General features: G+C 55.6%; 1 protein-coding gene and 1 pseudogene across 1 annotated transcript in view; both read right to left on the bottom strand.

Annotated features, from left to right (window-relative positions):
• Window positions 1–6: 6 nt before the first annotated feature.
• The window catches only part of SLC9A1 (solute carrier family 9 member A1), a 46,927-nt gene continuing 34,712 nt past the window's right edge, over window positions 7–12,221 (bottom strand). The window contains exons 3-12 of the mRNA XM_006924373.3: window positions 8,859–9,109; window positions 7,735–7,952; window positions 6,475–6,677; window positions 4,845–4,934; window positions 4,320–4,390; window positions 4,033–4,206; window positions 3,644–3,758; window positions 3,397–3,498; window positions 2,002–2,074; window positions 7–1,346 (exon numbers count right to left, since the gene is read on the bottom strand). Of these exons, the coding sequence (XP_006924435.1) occupies window positions 1,012–1,346; window positions 2,002–2,074; window positions 3,397–3,498; window positions 3,644–3,758; window positions 4,033–4,206; window positions 4,320–4,390; window positions 4,845–4,934; window positions 6,475–6,677; window positions 7,735–7,952; window positions 8,859–9,109 (1,632 nt within the window). The 3' untranslated portion in view covers window positions 7–1,011. The remainder of the gene's footprint in view (window positions 1,347–2,001; window positions 2,075–3,396; window positions 3,499–3,643; window positions 3,759–4,032; window positions 4,207–4,319; window positions 4,391–4,844; window positions 4,935–6,474; window positions 6,678–7,734; window positions 7,953–8,858; window positions 9,110–12,221) is intronic.
• On the bottom strand, window positions 9,880–9,998 carry LOC112472961 (annotated as a pseudogene).

Raw genomic sequence — 12,221 nt, 5'->3', positions numbered from 1 at the left:
GGGTCAGGCCCAAGAGCAAAGACCAGGAGGCCCAGCATCTGTGAGTTAGAAAGAATCGTGATTAAGGTTGGGGGGTCACTTCTGAAATCAGACCCTTGGGGCTACAGTTATGAGCCCAGGAAGCAGACAACTGATTTGGGGGAGAGTGTTGGGCAGACAGGCCCCAATGAAGAGGTTAATTCTCTGGAGGAGGGCCTGAGCTTCATTCAGCCAGGGATTTTCAAAATGTTTTAAAAACAGGAGTGGCCTCTGTGCAAATAGATCATACATGGAAGTGTGAACAAACAAAACAGATAAAAAGGCAGACTTTCTGGAGCTCCTGACGGTCCCTACCCTGACAGCAGCCCCTGGAGGGCCCAGTGGTCCCCGCTGGGAGTAGTTTAGAAAGCTGAGTCACATCACTGTCCAAAGTGCCCCAGCTCCAGACAGAGAAGCTCAGAGATGCCCTCAGCCTGCAGCTCTAAGGAAGGACAAGTCAAGGCAGCTGGCCAGGGCGACAGAGCTGGCAGGAGGGTGGGACCGCCACGGGTCACCAATCCCTCCCCCAGTCAGATGCCTGCTGCCCCTAGTCTCTCCCTGTTCAGGGAGGGCCTGGCCTAGGCCAAGAGAGGACTCGGCTCCTTTCCTTCCCAGGTAGGATCAAGGCTGAGCCACAGGGTCTTTGGTGCGAAACTAACATTGGTTTGAATGAGGAGGGTGACAGAGGAGGAGGGGAGCCTCCAAGGTCCCCTCCGCTGGATACGGGAGAGAGTCCGGACAGGAAGAGGCAGGGTCTGCCTCGTGGCCCAGCAGTTCTGCCCAGTGGATCGTGAGGCAGTTCTGGTGGGCGGGAGGGCGCTTCCCAGGAGGCAGGGAGAGCCGTGCTGTGGTGGGGCTGTGGCCCAGCTGCCATGCAGTGGGGGGAGGGGCAATCCAGGTCAGGAAGGACGAGGGGAGCCCCCAGCTCCCAGCAGCTCCTGCTCTGGTGGGAAGAGTCTGTGGTGGGACAGGTACTGCCCACTGGCCCTGGTGCTACTGCCCCTTGGGGATGAAAGGCTCTCCCTCCCCAGGCTCAGGGTGGGGGCCTGGGTCACTGAGGCAGCGCTGTATCCTCTGGGAGCTGGGGCTGTCACTTGGCCCAGGGGTGAAGACATCGTCAGTGCCTGGGGAAGAGGGCTCTTTGGTCCGTATCACAATGCCCCCGTCATCGTCCTCGTCCTCCTCGGCCACCCTGGGGTCCCGGTTCAGCCCCAGGACCTTGCCCTTCAGCTCCTCATTCACCAGGTCCACAGACTCAGGCGACTGTGGGGAGGCTGGGTCGATGGTGATAACAGGCAAGTCGGCTTTCGGCTCATAGGCCAGCGGGTCTGGGGAACAAGAGCAAGGCACAAGTCTGCTTCTGCCCTGAACCCTGCCCAGCATGTGCCCCATCTTAGCATGTGTCCCACCTTAGCCCGTGCCAGCAATTCCCACAGAACCTCCCTGGGAGTGCAGCAATCCTGATACGTTTCAGAATTACTCCACGTGGGCCTTTATGAGCCTTGATCAGGTAGGTTCTCTCCCCCTCAGGCTGGGATCTCAAAGGTAGGACTGTGTTCCTCTCCTCAGACCAGGGGCTCCCATGGGTGTTCCTCCTCAAACCAAGAATTAAGGCTCCTTCCTGGGTCACCGTCCGCCCCCAGGTGCCCAGGCCTGAGAGGCCTGCTCTTGCTTCCCCCACACGTGGGAGATCCCGATGGCGCAGACCCCTCCTGCCTCCCTGCCAGGCACTCAGCTCCCTTCGCAGTCTTCATCGTCAGCCCCGCGTGGAGCACCTGTCCCTGGGGAAGGCAGTAAGGCCATTCCCCCAACTCCACCTGATGTAAGAGGGACTCACGACTTGGGAGGAGGTCGGTGAGGGAGAAGCCTGTCCTCCCCGCTGGCTCTGAGGCCCATTCCTGTTGGAGCCTCATCTTCAGGAGATGGAGGCACAAAGAGCTGAGCCGCGAGGCCCCTCACCAGACACCCCGTGCCCTGCCTTACCTGAGCCAATGCGGGCCCGAGACATGGTGGGTGAGTCCAGCTTGTGGGCTGGCACCGTCAGGTAGTTGTTGATCTGACAGAGAAAAGACAGATAGGCGTGAGCTCAGGCAGCCAAGACTGGTGGCCACAGGCATGTTTGGGGTGTTTGCTCCCTCCTGGCAGTTCCTCATTAGGCTCTTCATCTGGCTGTGTCATGCTGGCACATCAGGGATCCTTGAAGGCTTGGCCCAGCTCTCCTCAGGCCATGTGATCTCCCGGGAGGCCCTGAACACTCCTGTGCTGCCCTGCCTCTCCCACAGTGACACTGCCCCAGTCTCTAGCTCCAGCCCACACCTGCCCCTGAGGTCCAGAACGTAAAAGCAACTCAGGAGTGGACACCTGGGCCTTGGATGGCCCCCAGGCATCTCAATGCAACATGTCAAAACTGAACTCAGTTTCTTACCTCCCTTCATAACCTTGTTCGTTCCTCGGCGTCCTCTGTCATAGACACCATTCCCAACTGTCCCAATCAGAAGGCTGACCCTGACTCCTTTTCCTCTTCTCTCGGCCCCACCTCAAACTGGTGACCAAGTCTTGATGGTTCCACCTCCTAAATGTCCCTTGAATCTACCCACTCCTTTCCACCTCCCCCTTGTCACCGTTCTAGTCCGGGCCACCTTCCCAGGTCACGCCCTTACTTAGAACCCTTCCCAGCTCTCCATGCCTGTAGAATAAAACCCAAACCCTTACACCATCAACAAGCTTCCTTAAAAGCTGAGCCCTCTCCGTTTCTAGAAGGGGCCACAATCTGTGACCAGGAGCTTATATACATGTTCTTCCTTCTGCCTGGCCCTTCCTCTGCCCACACTCCCTTCACCCGGGCTCCGATTCCTAAGCTTGCCCCAGCCCCCTCCCTGTTCAAGGGGCTCAGGGCCCCTTGCACTTCCTGTCCTGCGTGGACCACTGCATGAGAAGATCTGGAAGGGAGGACTGGGCTGATTCACCCCAGGATCCACAGAGGCGACTCCGCTGCTTAGCACTTAGGGACCACTCAACAAATGTCTCCTGAACAAGTGAAAGAATGCATGCGTGCCTTGCTTCCTGATTTTGGGCTGCTCTCTTTCCCCCTGGGCTGTAGTTATCTAAGAAGAAAATGGATTAGAGCCCATGGAGACTCTTATCGCAAAGATGCCTGAGGATATGATGAGGGACCCCGCCTTTTCACTGCTCTGAGTGAGGAAGAGGAGAAAGCTTTCTGGAACTTGCCCTGGGGCTCAGCCTTCCAAACAGGTGGAAGAGGCCAAAAGAACAGATCAGAGTGCTCTGCCTTCAAAAGGACTTGGTGATGAGGGTATGGGAATGGGAAGAACCCAGATTCCCAGAGACAGGAAGGAGCAGCTCCAGTCCCGGGCACACCTTCTGCTCCAGCTGCCGGGCCTTCTGTCTGCGGAGGAGCATCTGGTTCCAGGCCTCCTCGTAGGGGTCCGCCACCAGCGTGTGCCTGTTGTAAGATCGCAGCTGTGGGAGAAACAGCTGTCAGGCAGGGCAGGCCCTGGAAGGGCTTGGAGGGGCCAGGGCAGCTGGGCATGTGTGGGACAGAAATGAAGCAGACAGGTGGCAGGGGGCCCCCTCTGCTGGGGGGCCGGGCAGCGAGGGGCCTCACCCGCTGCCTGGTCTTCTGCAGGTTGTTCCTCAGGATTTTGCGGATCTCCTCTTCCTTGTCCTTGGAGAGTGCTGGTAGGATGCGCTCAGCAGGCAGGGACTTGGGGTGAATGTTCCTAGGACAACATGGTACAGGTTAGGTCCCCAAGAAAATTCCTGTGACCTCGGAGCCTGCTGGACTGAGCCAGAAGGTCACCCTGGGGATGGCCCGGGTGAGTGGGCGAAGCCTCAGGTCCTCAGTGTGACCCTGCAGCTCTCCACTCTGGCCTCGACGAGATGACAAAGAGGCCTTGCTCCCTGTCCCCCCACCACCCTGGTGGACTGTTCCAGGCTGGCATGGAGGGCTTAGTGTGTGGGGGCAGAAGCAGCTGCTGGGCCATTAGCACTCACTGCATGGAAACAGTCGAGACAGCTGAGGGGATCTTGCCCATGCCGCCACTTTCCACCAGCTCGATAGCCTGCTTCATCTCCATCTTGTGGTAGAAAGCGATGAGCTGGGGCTCCTTGGAGCGCTCGCCGGCTATCAGACACTTCTTCACGTACTTCTTATTAAAGCGGTTGAGCCTGGGGGAAGGGAGATGAATGGAGACAGCTCCTGGGGGTGGGGAGACACCCAGGCCCCGGGAGACCCTTACCTGTCCCACTCCACCCTCCTGCCCACCGGGCCTGCCACCTACTTGTCCTTCCAGTGGTGGTGGCCGTAGTGGCCACAGATGTCCTCGATGCCTGTCAGAAGGTGGTCCAGGAACTGAAATGGGCCCAGGGCCAGGTCAAGCCTCACTACTGGGCTCCTTCCCTACCAAGACTTCTGAATGGGCCCCCCACCTTCAAACCTAGAGTGGCTCTGCTCAGCCCAACCCTGTAGTTCCAGGAGCAGCCAGGAGGTGGCGCCTATACCTCACTCATCCTGAACCCCAGTGGCACCTCAAGCCCTCTGCCACTGGGGCACGGCTGAACCCTCTTCTCTGAAACCACCTGTGCTTGATGCCTGGGACAGGTTTCTACTCGAGGCAGAGATGGCATGACGCCTCTTCCTCTGGTTCCCGCTGCTCATACCACACCTCCCTGTGATGAGACCTAGTGGCCTCAAGAGGCTTAAGGACTACCCGGTACGGAGATTAGGGAGGGGCTGCCTGAGGGCATGGACACAGGGCCTAACTGCCCCCCAAGACGCCTACAACCGAGGGCCCGGCTTCCAGTACCTGTGTGTGGATCTCCTCGTTGATGGAGCGCTTTGTTTCTTGCTTTTTCTTCACAGCCAACAGGTCGACCAGGGGCCGAATGGTCATGCCCTGCGGGGCAGGTGGATGTCAGGCCCGCCTGTTGTGCTACCCTGGCAGGGAGGCTACAGAGCCTCCCCCCTCCCCCCAGGGCCCCTGAGGCTGGGATGCCCTCTGCTCTGAGGCCCCCAATCGTTCAACCTTCCATGCCAGCACTTCTATATAGGCAGGTCCTCAAGGCCTGCTTTTTCCTGAAGACACAGCCAGAAGTCTGACAGCCCGCCCAGCAGAATGACTCACATACTGGTCGTCTAGCCTGGGCCAGGGGACAGAGGACCTGGGTTCAAGTGTGGGCTCTACCACAGACACGTTCTGCAAACCCAGGGAAGTCAGGCCTGGCTAACAGGAAGAACCACCTGTGCTCTGCCTCCCTCACAGGACTGTGACCAAGGAGTACCTAGTTATAGCACCAGCAGCTGATTAAACCCCATACTTGCCATGTGCCAAAGCCAGTTGTGTTTTAATACCCACAATGACCAGAAGAAGTAGGTCTTTTCACTGTCCTCGTTTTATAGATGAGGAAACTGAGGCTCAGAGAGATTAAGTAACTTTCTAAGGTTTCACAGAAGTAGTGGAGCTGGATTAAAACCCAGGCAGGGAGATCCCTATCTCAATGCTGCCTTCACTGAAAATGGCTTGGTAAACCATTAGCATATAAAACTTCAAGGTCAAGGTGATAAAATATTCTTGAAGACTGGAAGCAGAGCAAGAAGGCAAGAGAGGCAGCCTCCTCTCCTTTTAAAGAACAGAAAATAAGTCCAGGCCCCAGAGGTTTCCTTTACATTTTTTTCTCCTGAGAAGCTAATGATGTTTCCTACTTAGGGCTTTGCCAGGATTAGGACCAGGAAAGATGATGAGGATCATAGAAAAACAGAGGCCTGAACTGAGTGTTTCTCACTTATTTAAAGGTCACAGGTCAGATAAGGTGGGATTTACCCCATCACAGGCTGGGCTTCTTTGGGGACTTGGGGTGGGGTGGCCTCTCAGCTATGCCTGGGTCACTCAAACGCACAGAAATCATTGACCAGAAGGCTGGAAGGGTTCTTTGGGATCATCCAGTCCAGTCCCCTCACGTCACAGAAGGGAAAGTGAGACCCAGAGACGGGAGGAGGGTCTGTCCCATGGTCACACAGGCAGCAGCAGGGCTGGGGCTGACTCCGGACTTCCTGCTGCCCACTCAGCAAAGGGGGTTCCCCGTGTTGCACTATTAGTCCCATTTTGCAGATGCAGAAACTACTATCCTAAGATATTCAATCGCTTCTCTAAAGCACTGTGGGCCTCCTGATGATACCTACTTCTCTTCCTGCTATCTGGGTTCCTAACTAAGTTAGGCAGCATTCTGGTCATTTCACAGTGACTCATCATCACAATTCCCCCTTAACAATTGAAGAAACTGAGGCCCAGAAAGGGGGAGTGGCCTGCCCAAGATTGAGCAGCAGAACATCGGGGGAGTTGGGACTAGAACCCATGACCCCCTCTTGGGTCACACGCTTCCTCTTTCCACTGGCAGAGTCAGGGTCCCCAGGCAGGGCTGTTCCACCCTGTCCAGCACCTGCACAAAGACGGTGAAGAAGATGACGGTGATGATGGCAGTGAGGAACAGGTCACACATGGGGAAGTGCTTCTTGTCCAGGAGGTAGCCCAAGGAGAAGGCGATGGCCCCTCGCAGGCCCCCATAGGCAATGATGAACTGGTCCTTGGGGGTCAGCTTCACGATGCGAAACTTGTTGATGAACCAGGTCAGGCCCAGCACGCCTGCCAGGGAGGGGCAAGAAGGGTCAGGCTGTCCCCAGCCCCTCCTGGTTTCTGCACTAGCAACTTCCTGGTCTGGAGGACGCCTCTACTGGTAAGACCACCCGGCTCACTCATTTCCTGGATCCCTCAGCCCAGGGTGATCCAAATCTTTCAAGCCAAGAGCTGGGTGGATCCTTAAGGGGGCCCCAACCTGAATGTACTTTAGAGATATCACAGAGGCCTCCAGTGGCCAAAGGTTGGGAGGATGATGGGAAAAGAGATGAAACAAGAGTGGACACGAGTTGATACCTATTAAATATGATGAGTACATGGGCTCTACTTTTCTCTGTATTTAAAATTTTCCATAATAAAAAGTTATTTAAAAACACAAAGATCTAGATCCAACCTCCACCCACAGAACTAGAATCTCTGGTGGTCGAGGCCCAGGATTAAAAGGGTTTTAAAATAGTGCAGCAGGTAAATATGACACCCAGAGTCAGGATCAGGACCGCAGACCTAATCTCAGAGAGGAGGTGAGTAAGATTCAGAGTGGGGACGTGACACAGTCACTGAGGTGAGGTGTGTCTGGAAAGTGTAAGCAGAATCCAAAGAGCTGAGATCTGGTCCCATGCGCAGTCCCGGGTGGCAGCATAGGGCTGGAGAAGCTGCTTCGCAAGTGCTAAAGTCATCTGTGCCATGGGACAATGCAGAATACACAGACCTGAGCTCTGTGGGTCTCGGCCCCCTCCCTAGATCCTGATGGGCTCAGAACCACAGGGTCTTTGAGGCCCCTCCACTCTGACACATTATGATGGTCTCCCCAGAGATCACAGACTCACCACAAGCACTGGCCTCTCCCCACTCAAGGGCCCAGCACGGCCTCAGCATTGTAGAGAGTGGGGAAGCCCGTGCTGTTCAGCTGTGCTGGGAGCTGCCAGGCACCAACCCCAGCCCCTCCACACAACGCCACACACACAAACACACACACATGCACACACACGCACACTAATATGCAACACCCACCCACCCACCCAAGCCCTCCACACACACCTCCCCTGGCTCGGGCCCGGGACCTCACCCAGCACGCGAGCGATGAGGCAAAAGAGCAGGGTGCTGATGACAAAGGTCCAGTTCCAGTGGTGGGAGCCAGCCACGGTGGAGACACCAAGGAAGATGAAGATGAGGGTCTCACTGACGCTGCTCCACATCTTCAGGAAATACTTGATGGTCGTGTGGGACTTATGAGAGATGTTAGCCTCCACGTAGGGGCGCATCACCACTCCCGAGGCAATGAGTCTGGGGTTGGGGAACAGTGCGGTTTGGGGTCCAGTATTGAGCTGCACCTTCCCAGAGCTCCTCTGCTGCCAAGGAGGCTGACAGCTGCCTGTTCACTGAGCTTCTCTTATGGGCTTTTCACACCTGTTCTCACTCAATCCTCACTCAACCCTACAGACAGGCATGTTCTTGCATTTTTCAGATGAGGGATCTGAGACCTGGAGAAACAAAGTTGCCTGCCCACTGTCACAATGCCAGTGAGTGACAAAGCTAAGATGCAACTAAGGTGTCCTCAACTCCAAACCCTGAGCCTCGTCCCTGACGCCATGATGCCTCTCTGCCTAATAGGAGTTAATTACACATGTCCATGGCCTAGTGTTTATTCCCCAGAGTGTGGTGATGCCTTAATGCACGGGGGTCCCCACAGGGAGCTCTGCTCTGGGCAGCAGCCCAAGCCCTCTTAGTCTGGTGCTCATACCTGGGCTCCTCTGGCCTGGCCTCCTCACTGTCACCCCAAATCCCCTAATCCAGCCCTGCCTCGGCACTTCCAATGTCCTCCCTGACTGGGAACACCTCACTGCCTGACTTTAAGACCCAGCTGAGGCCTCGGGACCTCCAGGACTCCTTGCTTCAATGGGGGCCTCGAGGCTCCTTGCTGGGGCTGCCAAGGGAAGCAGCGAGTGTGAGTGCCTGCGTCCAGCTATGACCAGGTGGCTCCCTTTGAAATAAATGAAGGAAAGAAATAGCAGGGCAGAGACATCCCAGAACTTTAAACTCAGTGCTTCCAGGGAGCAGTCCCAGTGCCTGGAGTGTGGAGCTTGAGCCTCCTCCCTGCAGCTGGAGGCTGGGCCTGGGGGAGCTCCCTTGTGACCCTACAAGCGTGGGGACTCCAAGTGGGCAACCTCCCCACGCCATACCCACACTCACGCCATGATGCCTGAAAGGTGGAAGAGCTCGGCAGACAGGTAGGCCATGTAGCTGTAGAGGAAGACGAAGAGCGGCTCGATGACGCGGATGTGGGAGGTGAATCGCGAGGTGAAGGCGGCGATGACCCCGTAGACCACGCCCACAAAGACTCCTCCCAGGGACACCACGAAGAAGCTCAAGAAGCCGAGGACGATGTCTACGATGCCCACGCGGTCGTAGTTGGCAAACTCCTCAAAGAGGTGATACAGGACCTGGGGAGGATGTGAAGCCTGATTGGCAGGAGGGCGGGGCCCTGCCCAAGGCTCCCTGGGGTGTGGCCAGGGCCATCCCGTCCCCTCCAATGACCATGGCCACAAGAGACCACGTGGTAGGAGAAAAACCCTAGTGCCAAGCAGGTGCTCAGTAGCACTGGCAGGGGGGGCTGAGCGTGGCTTGGGGCCTGCGGCACCTGCTGGTTACCAGCACAGGCTGTAAAGCCAACCGGCCTAGGTTGGAATGCTGGCTCTGCCGCTCCCTAGTGTACACAGGGGACAAATGACTCAATCTCCCTGTGCTAGTTTTCTTATCCACAAAATGTGGGTAATAGTGCCTACCTCACAGGTCTGTTGTGAGGCTTAAATCAGTTAATAAAGGCAGAACGCCTAGAACCGTGCCTATGGCAGTGCCAAGCTGCAACAGGCACTGCTCGGTTTGCCTCTCTCAAGGTCTGTTTGACCTTGGGCAGGTGATGTCCCTCCTTCAGCACAAAGCAGGGAAAGTTCAGACAATGAACTAGAACAGGACTTCTTCACCTCTGAGGCTTTCTGAAAATACACGTGGCCAAGTCATACCCTTGGACCCTCTGGAGACGAGCCTCAGAAATCTCTATTCAACAAGCTCCTCTGGTGATTGCGATGAACAGCCAAGTTCAGATGCTATGGAATTAGAGGCTCTCTAAGGCTTCCCAGCCTCCTGGACTGCGAAACAAATGGTCATTGAAACACCGTCATCGGATGTTTTTTTTTGTTTTGTTTTTCTTTAAGGCCTACAGCATCTGGTCTTCCTAGGTGGTCTCACATCCAAGTACTAACCAGGCCCAACCCTGCTTAGCTTCCGAGATCAGACAAGATCAGGCACATTCAAGGTGGCATGGCCATAGACTATCATTGGATGTTTAAGTGGCACTTCAAACACTGTAAAAGACCTTTGACAATGGTCGTCCTGCTTGATGCACAACAGCCCCGTGAGGCAGGTGGGCCAAGGATGCCTGCTCCTTGCTGAGACTCAGGGTGGTGAAGGGACTTGCCAGAGGGCCCCCAGCCCTGCGGCAGCAGAACTGGGCCCAGACCTTGTTGCCTGACAACAGTGGGTGGGGCCTCCCTGCTGAGTTGAGCTCTGAGGTTCTGCCCACTCTTAGGTGCCAGCTCCCTGGCCTAGTACTAGACAGCTCTGCCAGGAAACTAACTGCAGAGTTTCTAGACCTGGGTGGGGGGTGCTGAGGATCCCTGAGAGGGAACCCTCCGAAGCTCCCAGCACCTGAAGGCAGGGAGAGGGAGGTTGGGGAGGTGACCTGCTCCTGGGCAAAGGCCTGGGACCATGCAGCTCACGAGGAAGTCTCAGGTTCACAGGGTGCTCACGCCACATCCAGAGCTCCAGACAGGGCCTGACCTGGGCCAGGCAGGAAGGGGAGATGCTGAGCACTTGTCAGTCCCCAGTGCTGCCTGGACCACAGCCATCTAGGAGACAGGGCAGAACAGCAGAGGACAGCAGGTATGTTCTCAAACCTGGGCCACCCAAACTCACTCCTGGTCTGAGGAAATTCATGGGTCCTCAGGGTACACCACCTGGTCCAGTGGGGTGGGTATGGAGGGCAAGGTCCTCCTTTCCGGCCTGGTACTACCATCACTGGGACCAGAGAGGCAGTGTAGCATAGTGGTAAGCATCTGGGCTCTGGACTCAGACTGTGCAGATTTGAATCCTAGCCACTTATCAAACAATGTGACCTTGGATGAGTTACTTAAATTCTAGGTGCCTCAGTTTCTTAACCTGGACAAACTGAGAATAACAATAGTACCCACCTCATGGAGTTTCTGTGAGGATTAGATGAGGCAATACATAGACAGGAAGTGCTCAATGAACACCAGTGATTACTACTACCACTGCCAGGGCCTTGGGGAGGCGTGGCCATGGGCCCAAGGTAGCAAGACTGAGGTGTCCACCTGACACAGCCATGCCAAACTGCTCCCCAGTAGTGCCAACCCGACACCCAGATCCAATGGGAGGACTTCGTCTTTGGCACCCAGCAGTTTCACAGACATTAGAGTGTAACTCCTGTAAGAATCCTGGATGACAGGATAAGTACTATCATCCTTGTTGCAGATGGGGAAACTGAGGCTCATGTGGTAACCCTAGGCAAAAGCAGGGGTGCTAGAAGAGACTAGGACCAAAGCCTGCCTGCTCAGGCCAGGCTGCTGCTATACCAGCCCCATGAGGAGCCGATGTGGGTGGCAGGGGAGGAAGAGGAAACCGAGGCTGCAGGAAGCCGACCACCACTGTCTCTCTCTTCTTTGAGGCTCAGCTTCCTGAGGGGCTGGGGGTGGAGAAGAGGGAGTGTACATGCAAACGTGCACTGGGTGTGTGCACGTGTCCTTGGGTGTTCCTATGTGTGCAGCTGCCGGAGGGTCTAGTTGGAAGAGGGAGGGGTATTTTTACAATGCAGTGTGAGTATGCACATATGCATATCTGTTTCCTGAGGAAACTGGCTGGGAGGAAGGGCATGTGCAAGCATATACAGAACCGCCACGTGTGGACCGTGTGTTGGGGCTGTCTCCTCACTAGGCCCTGGGAGGAAGCACTAAGTACTCTGCCACTTTGTAGCTGTCAAAGGTGATGCCCAGAGAGGCACGGTCACTAGCTTAAGATCACACTGTAAACAAGTGGCCAGCCCATTTTACTTATCATTTTCTTGGGGTTTGGAGGGCAAGGTCTCTTTCCACAATTGCTGCCCTAGAACTCTGCACAAACCAAACTCTAACTGAAGACATAGCCAACGTGAAAGCTGAACACCCCCTTTCAGACCAAATGGTCTATAAAGGGTAAACTGAGGTACAAAGAGGATAAGTAATTCAACCAAGAGCACGTCACGATCCAAGTCAGGGATGGAGCATGTGACCTGGTAAGGCCAAGAAAGCAGGCCCTGGAGGCAGATAGACCTGGCTTCTAACCTTGGTTCTGTCATATTCTAGCAAGGTACTCAACTTCTTAGGGCCTGATTCCTCCTCTGTAAAGTGAGAATACTAAGCACCTCCTAAGGCTGTCACGAGGATTAAATGTGATCACCCATGTTGTGCGCTCAGTATGATGCCTGGCACACAAAGCAGGAAT

The sequence above is a fragment of the Pteropus alecto genome, unplaced genomic scaffold, assembly GCF_000325575.1.
Source record: "Pteropus alecto unplaced genomic scaffold, ASM32557v1 scaffold39, whole genome shotgun sequence".
Classification (NCBI taxonomy): Eukaryota; Metazoa; Chordata; class Mammalia; order Chiroptera; family Pteropodidae; genus Pteropus; species Pteropus alecto.
This window is presented reverse-complemented; position numbering and strand designations above follow the sequence as displayed.